Raw genomic sequence first — 21,532 nt, forward strand, 5'->3', positions numbered from 1 at the left:
ATGGGCTTGTGGTTGATATATACAGTGAACGTCCGTCCATAAAGGTACTGGTGGAACTTACCCACCACAAACACAACTGCCAAGCCATCCTTTTCTATTTTGGTTTAGTTTCACTCAGCGTCCGCCAGTGTGCAGGATGCAAAGGCTACGGGTCGCTCCGAGCTGTCAGGCATGCAGTGAGCCAGGACCGCCCAAAGCCTTATGACGAGACATCACACGCAAGGAGCTGGGGTTTGTCCACTTGAAGTGGGTCAGCAATTCAACTGATGAGACTCTGCTTCACCTCCTGAAACGTCTTCTGGTGTCGGGGGGTTGGGGGGGGGGGGGGGGTGCTCCAGTCCCACCTCCGTCCCTTATTCAGTAGTTGGTGGAGCAGGCTGAGCAGCATGGCCATCCTGGGTATGAACTTCCCATAGTCGTTCCCCAGGCCGAGGAAAGAACGGAGCTCCATTTTGGTCATGAGGGATGAGGGGCTGGCGAATTGCCCGCACCTTTTCTTCCACTGGATGGAGGCCATGCTATACATTTGGTAGCAGAGAAATGTGACCTCCGGCAGGTGGAAAATGCACCTGTCCCTCTGGAGGTGGATCCCGGCCTGAGCAAGCCGATCATCAAGGTTAGGTTCTCCATTGTTCCTGATGTGATGACCCGGTAATGAGAATGTCGTTCAGGTAGACGACTACCCTGTGCAACCCTCCCAAGATATTGTCCATAACCCTCCTGAATATCACACAAGCTGAGAAGACTCCGAACAGCAACTGTGTATACTTGTACAGTCCCCGATGCGCATTGATCGTGTCATATTTCTGGGAATTTGGCTCGAGTATTAGCTGCATGTATGCTTGGCTCATGTCCAGCTTAGTGAACATTTCTCGGCCGTCGAAAAGGGCAGAGAGATCCTCGATCCGAGAGACTGGGTAACAGTCAAAGCGGGATACCCAGTTTACGGTCATTTTGTAATCCCCACAGAGTTGTACCGACCTGTTCTGCTTCAACACGGGACTACAGGCGCAGCCAAATTGGCACAGTTGCTGAAGTGAATGATACCCAGGTACTCCAAACGATCCAATTCCCAGTCTACCTTAGCGAAAAGAGCATACAGCACAGAGCGGGCATGGAAATATTGGGGCTGGACATTCTCTTCCACATTTATTTATTAATTTAAAAAATAATTTTATTAGAGTATGTTGTTGAAAATACGGAAAAATGTGTCATTTGAAACATGGAAGTCTGACAATATCTGGTCTGAGAGAAACATGAGAGGATACAAGGAAAGATCCCATGAAGGGTTAATAGCAGCTGCAAAGAGCAGGATTATAAAATGCAGATTCTTTCTCACAAGCAGGCTTAGCAAACACACAGGATTCTTGTATTAAGCTAAAAACAATGGCTCACACCTTCATTGAAATTAACTCTCTTAGTAAACAACTGGAAAGGAAAGGATTAGGTTCAGTTGAATTTGGTGTGAATTCTAAGTGTGAAATTTTGCTAATATCAGGTAAATTAAAGAAAACTGGAGACTATCAGTCTACGAGAAACATAATTTAAAGTCAAAATCAAAAGGCAAAGTTATGAGCTGGGGACAATTGGAAAATCAAACTATAGAAATCACAGGAATTAGAAGTAACACTTCTTGAAACCAAAGCATTTTTGAATATCACAAAGGAACTTTGAACATCACAAAGGACAATGTAATCAGATCTGAGAGGTGAGGTTATGCCCAAAATGAATATTTAGTTGTATTAGAATGTTTAGATCAAAGATACTTTTTACAATCAAAGTGAAATAAGTTAATTTACAATAAGGTCATAAAAACTGAATAACTACTAGAAAGAGAATATAAACCCAGAGCAGAACCACAACTCAGAGAGAGAAGGAACAAGAGAAGCAGATTCAGCTTTCACAGCTCGTCCATGGGAAAGATGAGACAATCAGCCGAGCTTAAACAGCTATACATCTAAGGAAGACTAGCATTTAAACAGGAGTCAGAGTCAGCTGAGAGATAGCTAGCAGAGCCATCTCTTATAGCTCAGTATATGGGATCGACAAGACACACCAACGGAGCTAACCAGCGAATACATCACAAGAAGACCAGACTTTAAAGAAGATTGATTGTCAAGGTCGGCCTGAAGGTCCCTTCAACCAACCAGCAGGATCCAGAAGCAAGATCTTTTTACCTTTCCGTAAAGAAAGTGATTTCAGCTTTTAAAAGAAAAAATATAATAAAATAACTTAATTTAACCTGAAACAGTGATTTAACCTGAAACAGTGGTTATTCCTAAAGTCTACTTTATTTACTTAGCAATGCAGGACCCAGGACATCGATGCTACTAAGTGGTAAGTAGATGAAATCTTCGGTGAAGGTATGGGTTATACCGGGGGATAACTTGAAAATATAGTTTGATCTGAATAGCACCCACCGAAGCCTGCATCGGAGTCAGGGAGTGAAAATCCCTGTTCACCAATTAGAATGTCGGCCCTTTTTGGTATAGGGGGAATTCTAAGAATAGTGGTGAGTTTTCAAAAACAGGTATTTGCAAGATTTTATAATAATAATAATAACTGCGACATAAACATGGTGTAATAAATATTTCCAGCCCCATATCACAATCTTCACACTCACCCAACCACAAAAGAACGTCGAACTTTATCTTCTCGAGACTGATAAATCCAGCCACGTCACTAACCCAGGTCTCTGCACTCGGGGGCTTTGAGTCCCTCTACATTAGCAAGATCCATCTCCGGGCTATCAGGGAGGCAAAGACCAAGGCGTCGGCCTCTTTCGCCCCCTGCCGGCTCTTCCGACACTCCAAAGATCGCCACATCCGGACCCGGCACCACCCGTGTTTTGAGTACTGTGGACATTACCTCCGCGAAACCCTGTCAGAACCCTCTAATCTTCGGGCAGGCCCAAAACTACACGTGGACATGATTTGCTGGGCTTCCTGCGCACCTCGCACACCTGTCCTCTACCCCAAAAAACTTGCTCATCTGGGCCACTGTCATGTGTGCCCAATGGACTACCTTGAATTGTATCAGGCTAAGCCTGGCACATGATGAGGAGGTATTAACCCTGCTTAGGGCATCCGCCCACGGACCCCCTTCTATCTCTCCTCATAGCTCGTCCTCCCACCTGCTCTTAAGCTGCCCCACTGGAGTTTCCTCTGATTCCAAAGGTTCCTGGTAAATATCTGATACCTTCCCTTCGCCTACCCATGTACTGGAGACGACTCTGTCCTGTATCACCCGTGGCGGCAGCAGCGGGAAGGCCGGAACCTGCCTTCTCAAGAAGTCTCATACCTGCAAATACCTAAACCCATCCCCTGCTGGCAATTCAAATTTATCCTCCAAGGCTTTCAAGCTGGGAAATCTCCCGTCTATAAATAGATCCCCCATCCTCCTGATTCATGCCCTTTGCCATCTCCGGAACCCACCATCCAGCCTACCCGGTACAACCCGATGGTTATTATAAATCGGGGTCCAAACCGATGCTCCCTCCACTCTCTTATAACTCCTCCACTGCCGCAGATTCTCAGAGCCGCCACTACCACCGGACTTGTGGAGTATCGGGCCGGCGAGAACAGAAGAGGTGCCATTATCAGTGCTACCAAACTTGTGCCTTTACATGACATCGGCTCCATTCGCTCCCACACCGACCCCTCACCCACTACCCACTTTCTAATCATGGCTATATTAGCTGCCCAATAGTAATTTCAAAAGTTTGGCAGCGCCAACCCACCCTCTCCCAGACTACGCTCCAGCAACACTTTCTTCACTCGCAGGGTTTTACCCGCCCACACAAAGCCCGAAATAACCTTATTCACCCGCTTGAAAAAGGCCCGTGGGATAGGTTTAACTTGTGCAGTGCCTCCCATTCCCAGGCCACCTGGATCAGCAGATATCGAAAGCTCCTTCCTACCATTCTAAATGGCAGATCTCCCAGTCTCGTCTCCTGCCCTCTTGCCTGGATCGCGAACATCTCGCTTTTCCCCATGTTCAATTTATACCCCGAAAAATTACCAAATTCCCTGAGGATCTGCATAACTTCCCCTATCCCCTCCAACTGGTCTGAAATATTTAAGAGCAGGTCATCTGCGTAAAGCAAGACCCGGTGCTCCACTCCCCCGCGAACCAGCCCTTTCCAGTTCCGAGAGGCTATTAATGCCATGGCCAATGGTTCTATGGCCAGAGCAAGCAGTAGCGGGGAGAGGGGGCACCCTTGCCTCGACCCTCGGTGTAGTTTAAAATACCCCAACCTCAGCTGGTTCGTACGCACACTCTCTACTGGTACCTGATAGAGCAACCGCACCCAGTCAATGAAGCCCTCACCAAACCCAAATCTTCCCAGCACCTCCCACAGGTAATCCCACCCCACCGATCAAAAGATTTCTCCGCATCCATCGCTACCACCACCTCCATCTCCCCTCCTTCTGAGGGCATCATAATAACATTTAAAAGCCTTTGAACATTGGCCTTGAGTTGCCTGCCCTTTACAAATCCTGTCTGGTCTTCCCCTATCACCCCCGGGACACAATCCTCTATCCTTGTTGCCAGTATCTTAGCCAGCTGTTTGGCGTCCACATTCAGTAGAGAAATTGGCCCGAATGACTCGCATTGCTCCGGATCCTTCTCCCGTTTCAGGATCAATGAAATTGAGGCCTGTGACATTGTGGGGGAGGACTCCCTTCTCTCTTGCTTCATTAAATGTCCTCACCAGCAGTGGGCTCAATATCTCTGAAAACATCTTATAGAATTCCACCGGGTAGCCGTCCGGCCCCGGGGCCTTCCCCGACTGCATGCCCTCCAGCCCCCCAACTATTTCCTCAATTTCAATTGGGGCCCCCAGCCCCTCCATCAGATCCTCATCCACCCTCGGGAACCTCAACTGACCCAAAAACTGCCTCATCCCCTCCATCCCCCCCAGCCGGGGGTTCTGACATATAATTTGCTGTAAAAGTCCTACAACACCTCATTCACCCTCACTGGGTCCAGGACCGTATTCCCACCTCTACTCTTTACTCTCCCCATCTCCTTGGCCACCTCCCTTTTTCTGAGCTGGTGCGCTAACATTCTGCCTTTTCCCCATACTCCTAGATCGCCCTCCTTGCCTTCCTCAGCTGTTCCACCACTTTCCCTGTAGTCAACAGCCCAAACTCCGCCTGTAACCAATGACTGTATTAAAATCTCCCCCTCAAGTTATGTGACTCTAAGTCTGGGATCTTACCTAACACCCGCCTCATAAATTCCACATCGTCACAATTTGGAGCATATACGTTCACGAGTACTATCCGCACCCCCTCCAGCTTCCCGCTCACCACTCTTCCACATTTATTGTGGTGATTGCTCCGTTAATGGTCCCAAGGCCTTTGAGGAAAACCAAAGGGAACTTCAACAGCACTCCATCCAGTCCACGAGGGTACATCTGGCACGCACGATGCCAATTCAAACATAGTTGACGCAGTCAATCGTGCCCCAATAGGCTGAGCCCGTTGCCACAGACCATCAATGGTAGTAATGCGGACTGGTCCCCATATTCCACGGGCATGTGGGCGGTGCTCTTTATTTCTAAGGGCTACCCCGGTGTACATGGCGAGATGGGCCCCATGTTGCAAAGCACCATCAGCTTAAGACTTGTCCGGATGGCCGCCAATGTGCGAAAATGGATGACCAAGCCCGCTGCCCATATGCCCAGTTCCATCTCGGTGGAGTGTCCATTTAGCAGTCGCGTCACCTGGATAGGTGTCGTTCTGGGGCCAGTCATGCAGTGCAGCGACAGTGTTTGCTCCTCAGCTTCCAAGTCCTCCAGGAAATGCGTGCGGCCACTTGGGGGGAAATGGCGACTGGTTGGTTGCCACGGAATGGCATCCTCATGTGATCATCCGGAACCTCATTCCTGGCTTTGGTGTCCTGCTCAATACAGGCGAACACCATCCGTGGGTGTTGAGTCGGGGGAAGATCCACGATTGCTCCGGGACCTGGGGTGACCTCCGCCCTGGGACAGTCCTGGCAACGCACATCCAGTGGTTGTCAGCCCAATGGTCAGGTCCGCAGGTGTCCCCCAGAGGGCTGGGGCAGGGGATTAGTAGTCCACCTGTGTTGCAGAATAAAGTGCAGGAGGCATCATATTTCTTGGGTGCAACATGTTTTAATGCTTTTTAATACGTGTCCCCAACTGCACCATACCACCGATGGTGCCATAACACCCTCCCCATCCTTCCCCCCCCCTCACAACTAATGCTCCCCCCCCCCCACACAAAAACTCCCTTCAATAATCCTCGACCTACTTAGATTTCTGTGCTCTACCGCTGTGTCTAGGTGTATCTGCAGGATGCACATCAGAGGTGGAGGCAGCCTGCTGCTTACCACGCCCTTCGATGCCCCTTTTGGGCGTCCTCTGGGGGCCCTGGGGATAGAGGGCCCCAGCCCACTTGCCAGCTGCATATGCCCTGCCGCGCCACCCTGTTTGCAGGTGCTGACTCCGAGACATACCGTTGTCAGGGAGTTGGAACTCAGGGGGGCTGGTGGCCACCATCGCTACTCCGTAGGGTGGCTCTGGGTTGGCACCTAGCGCCCTCTCCTCCTGGTTGGTGCCCATAGGGCCTTGGAGGTCACTTCGAGATGGAGGGGCAGCTGGATTGAGTCCCGGCTGCCACTGCCTTATCTGGCAAATTCCAGCCCTGGTGTCTCCTCAATGTCTGCAGCATGGTGTCAGTTTACTGCGCCATGCTCTGCAGTGGCTCAGCAATGCCCATCTGAGACTGGGACAGACTCCATAGTGCCTCCGAAAGGTCCACCTAGTACTGGATCATGTCCCCCAGCAACTCGGACATGCTGTCGCAGAGCTCAGCCATGGTCGACACAGACTGAGCCACGCCTTGGACACCTCCACTCATGCTGCTGACGCCATGCACCAGGCTCTCCACTGTGGTCACCACCAGTGTTGGCCTCTGTGCCACTTCCTGCATCCATAGCCTGAGATTCCTCCAATCGACCTGCTGGAGTGCCACTGGCATTCCTCTCTGAATGTCACACCCTCTCATCTGCAACAGCTCCGGGTAATCCTGGTCCAGTGGCTCAGCATCTGACTGGGGCCCAGCTGGGTCCTGTGATCCAGCTGACCTCTGACTGCTGTCTTGCCTGGGCGTTCCTGCCTCCACCTGATGTGCATCAGCAACTGTGTGGTGCTCAACAGAATGTGCCCCAGAAGCCTGACCGCGACTGTCGGCCATCAAGGTGTGTATCTTTGCACTTGTGAAGGGTGGGGATGACAGCTGTGCTGCGAATACAGTGATCTCCGGTGTTCTAGTGGGACGGAGGTGGGGGGGACCACCCCAGATGGATTGGCACCATCGTATGGAGATCCTGCGGGAGAATGGACATGTGGTCAGTGGGAAGGATGGGTCTTTCTATATGGCATTGACAACTCACGTGGGACAGGTTATCTGGCTAGGTCCAGTCGATCCTCACCTCTGACCCGATTCTGGTGGGGGTTGAGGATTCTAATGTCCCGTACCCCGCCACCAATCTGGCCCCTCTCCCATCTGTTGTGGGTCAACGTCTCCTGTGGGGACAGAGGGGGCATTGTGAGCAGTTCGCTTCATTCATCACGGGAGGGAGTGGGTGGAAATAGGGGGTTGGAATGTGGAGGGGTGGGCGGCATGGGCTGCACTTCTGGACATTGGTGGGCTGGGGCACGGCATGATGCTGGTCAGGGGGGTGCCAGAGGGCCAGTGCCAACCCACTTGTGCAGCCCGGTGGAGGTCGTTGATCTTCTTCCGGCACTGGGTGCCGGTCCTCCTGGTGATGTTCGCCGAGCTGACGGCCGCTGCCACTTCCTCCCAGGCGACACTGGCTGCCCTGTGGATGACCTTCCGAACATCTCGGGGGAACAGGACTCTACCGCGTCCAACAATCTGGCCACTGGCATCCTGAATCGTTGGGCTGGTCTCCTCGGTGGCATGGCTGTGAGCTGTGTAGGGTTTGCTCTGCAGGATCAGTTTAAGCGCTGCTCCCCCTGGTTGATGGGGAGCTCACAGGCGCAGTCCGGGCGAATGGGCCTGTGGGACCATCATTTGCAGCATGATGACCGTGGGGCCTCATTAAGTGAACCAATTTGTTATTGGTGACGGCCATGCCGAGTTCAGCGTCAGAAAGCTCGCGATAGTTCCAGCTTGCTACCACACTTGGAAATGTTTCCATTAAATCACGCCCATTATATTTTCATTGCCATGATCTATTCAAATCGATTTGGAAATCCGTTTTTTAACGTAAGCTATCATCCAAATATAGAATACTTTGTGAATGGTGAGCACAAAGATTTACGTGGTTCTTCTGAAAATGACTGTGATACTTCAGAGACACTTTAGACTTGCAAATATTCCTGCAAATAAACCGGGGAATACTTTTCCATCCGAGCTCTAGTTTCAAACCTAGACATGGTACTGCAGGGTTTTGTTTCGGACTGGAGTTAGGAAAAACCAAACCCAAAACAACACTGCAGTCCTTTCAGACAGTGAAGAAGGGGAAGGGCTGTGATTAAATCAACCTTTTGTTCATAGTAACTTACTTGAATATGCACAGAAGTAACCCAAATATGTACAGTAGTAACCCAAAGTCTCCCAGACTCAGTAGATCAACGACAGCCTTGGAGCAACAACTCGTTTTTTTTTAATGCAACAATGCGACGTCCAGGAAACAGAGTGACATTTTATGAACCCTATGCATCATTTGTGCAATGACAAATGTGCACAGCAGCACCAATCACATTGTTAACACCCATTGTGCCGAACTGAATCTCAGGGAACTGACTGCAAATCCTCACAAAGTGTGCTGGAAGTGGCAAATTGATGTCGCAACAATGAGCACGTTTTCCATGAATGATAAATGGTCATTGCAAGTATGCCAGTAACAAGACAATTCACATTCTGCAACACTTCTTAGGGTGTTATGGAGGGTAAGGGTAAACTGGATGGTCATATTTAAATGTGTGTGTTATTTTGGATATGCTACCTTGTTGGAGAAGGTCCAAATAAAAAATACTTTGTCTCTTGCTCACAAAGTAATAAATATTTAAAACTTCACAAATTGCCCAATTTTGATATCTCCTTTCTATGAGCTTGTTAACATAGCATTGGGACATTTGAATAGAGTTCTCCTGTTGCTAGATTGCTAATTGCTGATGTTACTTTATAAACTTTGCATCTTTCTGTCTGAGTTCCATACATTTCACAAAACATTTGAAACACACTCCGGTTGCCGTGAGCCGAAAGAGCCCAGCTTGAGGGAAGGGAATGGCGAAGGGCGGAGCGAGGGATAGGGGGACAAATGGAGAGATGGGAAGAGGGAAGGGAGCGGAGCAAGTTGCAAACGATAGTTAAGGAAGAGTGATGCAAGAGAGAGCGAGTGCACGTCGGTGTGTTTGAGAGAGAGCAAGGTAGCAGGTGCCTGAGTCATGAGAGTGCCAAGGAAGAGAAACCCAGCACATGCACAAAACGTAGAGAGCACAAAAGATTGAGCTTGTAAGAAAGTGAATGAGAGAGAAAAAGATACAATACACTCAGAAGAGCATGCACTGAAGGCAATTTGTGCACTCCTTCCTTCTCTTCTGGAGTTTGCAAAAGCACAAGAGATAAAACAGGAGAGATAAAACACAAGAGCATGCAAGAGAGACAGAAAATAACAGAATGAGCACCCAGGAAAGTGAGAGTACACGTCCATGAAAGAACATTCGCCAGCGCCCAGCAGTGAGAAGGTACACACCCAATAGTATATGAGTGAACAAACAGCGAAACACTATATGCACGCACGCGTACACACACACCACACACTAAATTAAAATCCTGAGGGAATTCCTTTCATAGTTTCTTTAATTGTCGTGTGAAAGGTTTCCACCTTCATCATAAAGTAATACAAAATGCAAACAAAATTGGTTACTTTTAAACCATTCTTTACACTATCCTCCCTCAGTCATTATAGCAATAATGGTTAAAGTTGATCAGAGGCTGGTACTCTCCCCAATTCTTCAATCATACAGTCATAAAGGCCTGCTTTAGTCAATTTTGAATCCCGTAATCACCACTGGGTTTGTGTGTGTTGCCGTATGTGTGTTTGTGTCTTGAAGTGCTGATGTGTTGGTGTGTGTGTGTGTTTTGGTGTGTGAGTCTTTATGTGCAAGTACATGTGTGCATACATGTATCAAATGTGGGCTAGAGTTGGGCTCAGCTTTAAAGGTATTACAGCTGAAATGATTGAAGAAAGAACCGTTTGTCAATGGTGTTCCAGTTATTTTGTACACAAAATAGAAGGCACTAATATTGATTTTACAGATCTAAAATGGTTCAATGTCAAGGGATTTCTGACAGTCAGGTTCACTAATTCTCCTTAAAGAGTAAAACAAAGTGAATAATCCTTGCAGGCACAATGACTCAAATAGTCTTCAATGCTTTCATAGAAAGTACAAAGCAGTTTCCATGAAACAACTTTAAAATGCATCTGTACAGAGAAGGTTCTTGGATAACAGAAAGGCACAGCCTGGAATGCACCAATATTGCACGATTGGGTAATTTGTGTGTTTCCACTCACCTATATTGGAAGATTTAGATACTCAACATACAGTTGAGCTTGCAGCTGTTCATTGGATGCAGCTGTTGAATCCCACTATCGCAATGACACACTAATTACCCACTGACTCTCCTCACACCAAAATAATTGCACTTTAACAGGTTGGGAACACTTTACCTTATTTATCCAGCAGACAATAGCATCTTCAATGTCATATGGAAGTTCTGTGGCCGGAAAGAAGTTTGTGAACTGCTGGACACATGAAACCACTTTGCCAATGCTGATCATTTCCACAGTGTAAGCCATCATCAGAGTGTCAATCATAGCCAGGTGGGCAGTCTGCAAAGAGAAAAGATGCTGAGTAGTCTTCAGTAAATGTCACAGCTGTGTGAAAGAGGGAGAAAATTTGGGCATCCCTATTTTTGGGCATGTTACCCTCAGAACATCAACAGACCACACTCGCAAATGGGGAGGCCCAATCAGCCTCAAGAGTGTAAGTTTCAAATCTCATTGAAATGTCGATGGTGCTGCGATAGGAGCTTGCATAGGCTTGTGTTCCAAATTCCAAGTAAATGGTTAGGGTGGATTACGAAGGTCTTGAGGAGGAACAGATGGACCTCAGAATACTGGTTAGTGTTCATTGGGGGATCAGGTAGGAAGATCACAGATCTCAGGAGTACTGTTTGGGGGTCAGGAGTGTGGTCAGAGATCTTGGGACAGGCAGCAGTGTGGATTATGGAGAGTACTTACTGTTTTTGCACAGTGCACTGGCAACACATGTCTCAGGGCAAACCAAAATTGCCGCCAGGACCAGAAACAGACATTAGGCTTCATATTTACATATGCAAATACTTTAATGCTCGATTCAGACTTGGATTAAGGGCCCTTGGTAGTCCTTTATTAAGATGGCATTCAGTATAATTTGTGGTAGAACTGTGCGCGTGATATCACATGTCATTTTGGTGCCCTAACAACTCAAATTAAAGCGTGTTCCTGATCCCAATGTTCAATCCAGAATGTGTATTAAAGTTTATCTGAAGTGCCACCTTTTTCTCTATAACCATATCTTGAAGTTTCTGGTGCTTCATTTTGCTGAATGTCCCTGTAAGTTTTTCTAAGATTATTAGTTGGTGACATTTCAGATATCAAATATCACATAAATATAAAAGCGGAAGACGCTGAAGAAAAACAGCTGGTCTGTGTAGAAAGAAACAGATTTAACGTTTTGAGCCTGTACGAACTCGAAATGTTAACGCTGTTTCTCTCTCTACAGATGCTGCCAGACCTGCTGGGTTTATTCAGCATTTTCTGTTTTGACTTCAGTTTTCTAGCATATTCCCTGTGGGTTTCAATAGTAACAGATTATTAGCAATGATGCCAAATTGATTTTGTTTTAGTAGCTTATTGTCTCAAATTAAGTGTTACGATCCCCGTGAAGACCGGTAACCTTTTAAAATAGATGAATTTCTCAAGCCACCGACAGAAATAACTGAAGGACAGGACTTCACTCTTTAGGACTTTTACCATAACGCACAAACTAAAATCAATATGTATCTAACACGAAGTAACAGGCAATTGACATATTAAAAAAAAGAAAAAGTTACCTTTCAGAATAGCTGACTAATGTAACTGAAAGACATCTTATTAAACACTTTTACTTTACACTACCATCCTGACATCAAAAGAGTATTAAAGGATCTGTGGCAAAGTCACTCCTGACTCTCCAGCAGAGGTTCACTTCTCCCTGCCATGTCAGCTTGAAACTTGCAGTGTCCTTTGCCAATCGTTCCACTCCGTCTAAGTGTTCTGGATCAGAATATCACCAGCAAAGTATACCGCAACAACTCACTTTAAATCTTCAAGACACCCATCTGTTCCGTTCCCTTTCTTTTGAACAGAAAGCGAATCCTTAAATGCATTCTGCTTGGACTTTAAAACAAGTTTCCCTGATTTTGCGCAGCAGAAGTTCCCCCTGCCGCCCCCTCCCCCCACCCCGATTCAGTGGCTTTTCTTTGTTCTGTAAGATACTGCGAAAGGTGCTGAGAAACCTGCCACCCTGACGCTTGAAAGGGTTTTTGATTTGAGTTTCTCTCCCACCCCCATTGCAACCTGAAGTCACATGGACACGTCTCCAAACTAAGGCACTCACCAGAGTTTCTCATTAGACACTCCATTCCAGAATTCCCTGTTTTGTTTTACGTTAAAAGGACATTTTAAAACATAATCATCTTGCAAAGTTCAGTGTTCATGATACTAATGTAGAACATGTATTACAGCTAACTTTGTGCAACACAATTACATCCGCAATCATTAAAAAAAAATTATTAAAATATTTTGAATCCCAATTTTCTAATCTGGTCTTTAACCTATTTTTTGTGTCTTTACAGGTAATGAAATAAGACATATGAATTCCTTGACTGGATTTATTACTGTGTTATACTGTGTTTATCTGCATTTGCAGTTATATCGTGCTTTTCATAATCTCTGGCTGTAAAATACTTTGGAACATGTAATACTGCACATTTTGACGCATGGTCACTGTTGCAATGTAGGGACATTTAGAGGCAATTTGCACATAGCAAGGTTCTAGGTACTGCAATGAAATGAATGACCAGCTAATATTGTTTTAGCAACATAAAAACCGAGGAAGTTTGACTTGAAATGCTAAATCCCTTTCTCGTCTACAGGAAATGTGGAGAAAGAATTAAACCGGTTTGAGACTGAGAACATCAGTTCTAATGTAGAACAGAGGAATTAGGCTTCTCCGATATTGGCAGCACCAAAGTCAGCCGGTTGTGTAAGAATATGTGGTGATTATAAATTAACAGTAAATCAGATACTGGAATGTAATCCATCTGATACTCTGCCAAATGTGGGGGATCTGTTCACAATGTTGACAGGATTTTTCAAAGATAGAGCTGATAAACACCAATGTGGAACTTGAATTAGACGATTACGAAGTCATATTTGACTTGTAACATAGAGATGGGTCTATTTCAGTTTCATATGCTGCCATTTGGTGTTTCTTAAGGTCCCAGATTTTATTAATTGGTAATAAACCAAATTTTGAAAGGAATTCAGGGACTATTTGGATGCCAGACTTATTTCAGCTCCAAACAGATCTCTGCTGTCAGGTTGAAAAAGGTGCTCCAACATTTGCAGAAGCATGGAGTTCAGATGAAGACACATGAATATGAATTTTTCAAGACTTAGGGTCACAGGGTAGACAAAGATAGGTTGCATCCACCAAGTAATAAGAAATAAGGTCCAAGCAATAAGAAATGTATCTCTGAGCTCAGGTCTTCTTTGGGCTTAGCAACTTACTATCGTAAATTCAAAACAAATTTGCCCACCTTATTGCATCCATTGAATGACCTCTTGAGGAAGGGTGTTCTGTGGAATTGGACAATAAAGTGTGACAAGGCATGCCAATTACATATAAGTAAATTGGTAGATGCCAACAATATCTGTACATTATGATGAATCCAAAAGGATAAAGGTAGCATCTGATACCTCCTTACGGAGTAGGTATTGTGGTCTCTCATGTGTGAGGAGAGACCAATTCCATTTGTCTCATTTACCATCAGTGTCAGTGAGCGAAATTACACTCAAATTCGAAGAATCCCTAGAATGCAGATGGAGACCAGTCGGCCCATCGAGTCTGCACAGACTCTTCGAAAGAGACTCTACCTAGGCCCACTCCCCTGCCCTATCCCTGTAACCCCATGCTTTGATCATGGCCAATCCATCTAACCTGAACATATTTGTGCTCTGGGAGGAAACTGGAGTGATGTATAGATTATCATCTCCATCAGAGGTAGAACCCCAAACAGGGAAGAACTATTTTTCTTTTCACACATAGATGATTTACCAGTCACGGCAGACGACATTGGTAGAATAACTCACAGGACCCTGTATTGGCAAGAGCATACGACTATATCACAAATGGTTGGCCTACACAGAAACTAGATTTAGAAATCAGACCATTTTTCTGTGCACAAGAATGAGCTGCCATTCGATAAAGGTCGCGGTGTTTGAGGAGCCAAAGTTGTAATCCCACAAGGGTACACATTGTAGTTGCTATGTGATCTTCATGATCAACACGTCAGGATGAGCTTGCCAATAGCAAGAGGCTATTCTTAGTGGCCAAGGTTAGATAAAGAACAGAAGTCACAGGGAAACAGTGCAGAATATATCAAACAGTAGGAAAAAAGCCACCATTGATACCTTTGCAACTATGGAAATAACCAGCTAGAGTCTGGCAAAGTGAGTATTTATATTTTGTAGAATTTGAAGGGCAACAGCTATACATTGTAATGGATAGCCATTTAAAGTGCGTTTAAGGGTTTCCAATGAATTAAACATCAACTAATAAAACTCTTTGCAAAGTTTGTTTGCTGCTTATGGGTTCCCAGAGTGAACTTATTTTTCACTTCAGACCTCAGTTTCATTCAGAAGTGTTTGTTAAATTCATAAGAATGAACAAGCTAGAGTCTCATCATATCATCCTGCTTGCAATGGAGCGGCAGAGCACACAGTACAAATTGTTAAATGCGCTCTTGTTAACAAAATGAGACATACAAATTGGACAGTAAGTTTTCTTTGAAACACAAACTGGCCATTATTTTTGGTTATTTATTACAACACGCCTCACACGACTACCAGCCGGATGCCAGCTAAATCGTTCCTTAGAAGTCAGCCTAGGGTGCGATTTTCATTGCTGAAACCACATTTAACACAGTCAGCAGAAGGAAAATAATCCAGGCAGTAAGAAAGTCATGACAGGGGCAGAGCGAGAAAAAGGAATCTGAAGTTGCATAAAAAGATTAAGGCGAGGGATCATCGTAAGTGGCTGAAACGGTTACCAGGAAGAATCCTGAAAGCACATGATCCTCGCATTTATTTGGCTGTGCAAAGGTTAGGTCTGTATCTCTAGATCATGTTTACCTTCAGAGGTTCAAAAAGGAGATTGAGAAGAATCAAATGAATCTGATAAATTGGATAGTTGAGTACTCATAGTTACTCCAATACAAGTTTTGCCTGATGCCAGTTCAGACCCAAGTCAGTGTCAGACAGACATATCAAATGAAGTGGAGTCAAGGTCAACATCAGTCTTTGTTGGAAAAAATGTATCCTCAGACTCGAGACTGGATAGGTCCAAATCCTTCCCAATTTCTGGACGTATGCGTCAAGAAGGGGGGTTATCTTCTTAGAAACAGGAAACCAGTGATGAAGTTGGATTTGTACAGATATGAAAAATATTGTAAATAAATTGAAATAAGATATGTATACAAGTTGTATGGAATTTTAACTTTAAGGAAGTGTGTAATCACACTCTCTTGTAGTCATTTGCATATGTAAATATATACAATCAAACTGGAAGGAACTAGGTTTTAGTTGGGTACTTTAAACCCCATGTGTTACACACCATTAGCATGGATAGAGGATTGGTTAATGACTGGAAAAAAGAAAGTGTGCATAAACAAGGCTTTTTGTAAGTTGGCAGGTAGTGAATAGTGAAGTGCCACGAGGATTAGTGTCAGAGCCTCAGCTATTTACAATCTATACCCTCTATCGCTAAATTTAATTCATTAATAATGTACCTAGGTTTGCTGATGATACCATGCTAGATGGAAAGGTAAGCTGTGGGTAGGACACAGAGAATCTGCAATAGGGTAGAGACAGGTTAGGTGAGTGGGTAACAAGATGGCAGATGGAATGCAACATAGGGATGTGTTAAGTTATTCACTTCAGTCGTAAGAATAAAAAAGCAGTTTTATTTTTAAAGTTGAGAACCATGTGAAGGTAGATGTTTGAAGAGATTTGGGTGTGCTTGGACAAAGAAGGCAAATGGCATTTTGGACTTTATTGGAAGGAATTAGAATACAGGAATAAAGAAGTCTTGCTACAGTTATACAGGGGTTTAGTAAGACCACATCTAGAGTACTGTGTAGAGTTTGGTCTCTGCATTTAAGAAAAGATATACATGCAGTACAGCAACGGTTCACTAAATTAGTCCCTGGGATGAGGGATTGTCCTATGGTGAGACGCTGAGTAAATTGGGCTCATGTTCTCCCGGGTTTAGAAGAATGAAAGGCGATCCCATCGTAATACACAAGGTTTTGAAGGGGCTCAATTTGGTGGACGCTGGTCGGGGAACCTAAAACACGAGGGGCCACAGACTCAGGATAAGAGGCCAATCTTTTAGGGCTGGGATGGGGAGAAATTAACTCACTCAAAGGGCTGTGAATCTTTGATGAAGTCAGGATCAAGTCAGCCATGATCGTATTGAATGGTGGAGCAGGCTCAACGAGCTGCATGGCCTACTCCTGCTCCTATTTCTTACGTTGTGTTACCTACCCTGCAAAGACATCGCAGGATCCATCTTCTGATCAGAAATAAACAGCTCAAATACATTCCCAATGAGCATCTCTGTTCTACATGATAATGGGAGAAGAAGGTGTGCAACAGGAGGTTTGGAGACTGAAGTCCCACAGAAGACACAGCAGCCAATTAACTATCATACCAAAAGATGACACTGTTTTATGCTTGATGTACAATTTTTTAAAATAATCCTAACATGGAGGGGGCCCATCTGTTTATTTTTACAATTAAATAAATACATTTCAGTGACTGTTTTGGGAGTTTGGCTGATGGGTGGAAGGACATAAAGTAAATATTATCACAGGATAATTTGCAGTACTATCCATTTTCTGCCACTAGAGGGATGATGTGAGCTATATATATCTGTACACTGATAGCAGAAATCAGTGCTGTGAGCCCACAATTGTTCCCCACAGGTTACAACCCATGTGCATCTGGGTCAAGTTACTGCCCTGTTTTATCATAGTTTAACCAGTGAAACATTGCAAACAACATCTATATTTTTCTGATAGCTGTAATTTCAACATTTCTGTCACAGGGTCACTGGGTGGTGTTAGAAGTCTGCCAGATGTCGACTATAGTATATTTTAATCATATAATATTGCCATATTTGGATTTAGAAAGAGTCACATGCTTCCAGATTTAACATGACTATACAACTCTTGCGCTACCTATCTGCTCAGTAACATTCTCACAGAAAGTACACTATATCGCTAGGTTATTACTGACGGTGCTTTTCTGTCAAAACCTTTTTGGTAACTGTCATCAAATCCTTCTCTCCTGTCCCCTAACCTTTGATCGACCAAGACAAACCCTTCCAACGTAAAACCCAGGGATGATCTTTCCTGCAATTTTCCTTTGCTGCAAACCCCGATTAAGAACTGCAACTCAGCGGGTGTGGGTTTGAGTTTAGACCTTCCTGTCCTCACTGTTGTGATACATTCCAATTCTGTGTGCTGACGGCAGCAAACAAATTTAACCACAGCCTGCTGAACCCATCCATTACAAATCACCTCACAGGTGATCCAGTTCTGTCCCCCCATGAATGTCAGGGAGGACATCGTCACACAAAGGATGGAAGGAATCTGAAACCCTCTCTCTCTCTCCCCCTACCTTGCCTGTCACAAAATTAATCCTTTATTCCTGTACAAATTCTCCTGTGGAGAGGATGGCCATTAAGGATCACATTTGTGACATTTCATTTCGAAGATCAATGCTGTGGAAAGGACGGCCATTTAATAAGGTTTAATAGTGAGTTTTGCGCACAAGCAGTGGGAGAGAGGCCACATCTGGAGTGAGGCCACAGGTAGAGTGAATTTGAAGCTGAGCGGGATTCGCTGCAGAGTGGGAAGAGGTGCTGTTTGCTTTTTCTCCTTGCTTTGTACCTTTCAAATCTTCAGAGAGAGGTCTTACCCTGCTGCAGCTGAGGCTCCAAGGGAGAGAGCTGATTGGTAAGGAGTGGACAAGGTCGCTATGTCTTTACAACTTTCATCAATTATAGTTTGAAAATAAGTTGTGTAGTTTATAATTTGTAAGGGCTCTTTTTGGTAGTAACAAGAACAAGCAAAGAAGGGCCATAGAAAATTGGAGTTAATTTAACTAGTCGGCAGGGGACGGAGTTGGCACGAACCCGGGCAGGAGGAGCTTCAGAACAGGAAGACTCGATGGGCCGAAGGGCCTTTCCTGCACTGTATTTTTCTGTGATTCTGAGAATAAATCAGATGGGCTGTCATGTATCAACAGCAACAGCGCTGGCCCCGCACCTGCGGGAGATGTTCACAGACTCGCTAGCTAGGGGCACACTGCCACCCACGTTAGCACAGGCCTCAATCTCGCTGATACCTAAGAAAGACAAAGACCCAACGGAATGTGGGTCATACAGACCCATATCTCTGCTGAACGCAGACGCCAAAATACTGGCCAAAATCCTAGCCAAAAGGCTAGAAGACTGTGTACCTGAGGTGGTCACAGAGGACCAGACGGGCTTCGTCAAAGGTAGACAGCTTACCGCGAACATCAGGCGCCTGCTGAACGTGATAATGACCCCCTCCGGGGAGAGAACACAAGAGGTGATCGTCTCCCTGGACGCAGAAAAGGCCTTCGACAGAGTCGAATGGAAATACCTCATAGAGGTACTGGAGCGGTTCGGGCTTGGAACAGGGTTCACCGCTTGGGTAAAGCTCCTATACAACGCCCCCATGGCGAGTGTACGGACCAACAATACCAACTCCCAATACTTCCAGCTGCACAGGGGCACCAGACAAGGATGCCCACTGTCCCCGCTGCTGTTCGCACTAGCAATCGAACCGCTAGCAATCACGCTCAGGGCAGCAAAAAATTGGAGGGGGATCCGAAGGGGAGGTAGAGAGCACAGAGTCTCACTCTATGCGGACGATCTGCTCCTCTATATCTCGGACCCACAAAGCAGCATGGACGGAATCATAGCGCTCCTGAAAGAGTTTGGAGCCTTCTCGGCTACAAACTCAACATGAGCAAAAGTGAGATCTTCCCAGTACACCCGCAAGGGGGGGGGGGGGGGGCAGCACTAAAGGGCCTGCCGTTCAAACAAGCCCGAAATAAATTCCGCTACCTGGGGATCCAAATAGCCCATGACTGGAAAGGGATCCACAAATGGAACCTCACCAGCCTGACGGAGGAAGTTAAAAAGGACCTGCAAAGATGGAACACACTCCCGCTCTCCCTCGCGGGGAGAGTCCAGACGATCAAAATGAACGTACTGCCCAGGTTCCTTTTCCTGTTTAGATCCATTCCGATCTACATCCCCAAGGCCTTTTTCAAAGCGCTGGACAAAGATATCATGGCGTTCGTATGGGGGGGTAAAAATGCTAGGATCCCAAAGAAGGTCATACAAAAAACAAAATCCAGGGGGGGGCTAGCCCTCCCGAATCTACAATTCTACCACTGGGCGGCAACAGCCGAGCGAGTAAGGGGATGGATCCAGGAGCCAGAAGCCGAGTGGGTGCGTGCGGAGGAGGCCTCCTGCATGGGAACCTCCCTCCGGGCCCTCGCCACGGCAGCACTCCCATCCCCACCCAAAAAACACTCCACCAGCCCAGTGGTGACGGCCACCCTCCAATCCTGGAACCAACTGCGGTAGCAATTTGGCCTGTACAAAATGTCGGACAAGGCTCCCATCTGCAACAACCATAGGTTCACACCAGCACTGACTGACGCCACCTTCAAAAGGTGGAGGCAGGACGGGGGGACACTGACAGTCAAGGACCTATACACGGACGACAGGATCGCAACACTGGACGAACTGACAGAGAAATTTCAGCTAGCTGGGGGGAACGAGCTACGGTACCTGCAGCTCAAAAACTTCCTACGAAAGGAGACAAGGACATACCCACAACCGCCACGACGGACACTACTGGAAGACCTACTGGACGCAAGTATCCTACAGAAAGGGAACTGTAGTGACATGTATGACCGACTGGTAGATAGGGACGACACCGTACTGGACGCAACAAGAAGGAAATGGGAGGACGACCTGGGGATGGAGATAGGGTGGGGACTCTGGAGCGAAGCACTGCATAGGGTCAACTCCACCTCCACGTGCGCAAGGCTCAGCCTGACGCAACTAAAAGTGGTACATAGAGCCCACTTAACGAGAAACCGTATGAGTAGGTTCTTCCCGGAGGTGGAGGACAAATGTGAGCGGTGCCAGAGAGGCCCAGCCAACCATGCCCACATGTTCTGGTCTTGCCCCAGACTTGTGGAGTACTGGACAGCCTTCTTCGAGGCTATGTCCAAAGTGGTGGGGGTGAGGGTGGAGCCATGCCCGATAGTGGCGGTCTTCGGGGTTTCAGACCAGCCAGATCTATTCCTGGGGAGGAGGGCGGACGCCCTTGCCTTTGCCTCCCTGATTGCCCGCCGTAGAATCCTGTTTGGGTGGCGGTCAGCAGCACCACCCAGAGCTGCAGACTGGCTGTCCGACCTCTCGGAATCTCTCCAAATGGAGAAAATCAAATTCGCCATCCGAGGGTCGGACGACGGCTTCCACAGAACGTGGGAGCCATTCATGCAACTGTTCCGGGACCTGTTTGTGGCCAACGTACAGGAGGAAGAATAGTCGGGTGGCCAAGAACCAGGGGAAAATGGACGGGAATCGGGGGAAGGTAGCCGGGGGGAGGGAGGGGGGGGGGGGCTACGGGCTCGGTATGGGGGTTTGATGGCAAGCCAAGGCCCAAAACCAAACTATAAATAAATGCCTATAAACATGTGCCTCGGCCATATTGGGGAATGTAAAATATGTATGCTGGCTAAAGGGGGCGGCCACAATTATTGTTATGAAGATGCTTACCTGTAAATATTCATGTTAAATTTTTGTGTTTTCCTTTTTTTTTATCTCTCTCTAATAACTTGTAATTTGTCATATATAAAATATGAAAACTCAATAAAAAAACATTTAAAAAAAAAAAAATGTATCAACAGCAAGGAATGAGAGCTTTATGAAGTAGAAAAGCAGAAATCTGATTGGTTCTGTGAGCAGTGCAGGAAGCTTCAGAAAGAGGAAGAAAGAGAGAGGGAGTGATGAGTTGTATATGAGGAATTGCATAGACAGGGA

General features: G+C 46.2%; 1 protein-coding gene across 2 annotated transcripts in view; it reads right to left on the reverse strand.

Annotated features, from left to right (window-relative positions):
- Positions 1-21,532, reverse strand: part of camsap2a (calmodulin regulated spectrin-associated protein family, member 2a) — a 233,623-nt gene that overhangs the window by 97,635 nt on the left and 114,456 nt on the right. For both annotated transcript variants that reach the window (XM_038794806.1, XM_038794807.1), the window contains exon 3: positions 10,738-10,899. In XM_038794806.1, the coding sequence (XP_038650734.1) occupies positions 10,738-10,899 (162 nt within the window). The remainder of the gene's footprint in view (positions 1-10,737; positions 10,900-21,532) is intronic.

Source organism: Scyliorhinus canicula, chromosome 4 (genome assembly GCF_902713615.1).
Source record: "Scyliorhinus canicula chromosome 4, sScyCan1.1, whole genome shotgun sequence".
In the NCBI taxonomy this organism is placed as follows: Eukaryota; Metazoa; Chordata; class Chondrichthyes; order Carcharhiniformes; family Scyliorhinidae; genus Scyliorhinus; species Scyliorhinus canicula.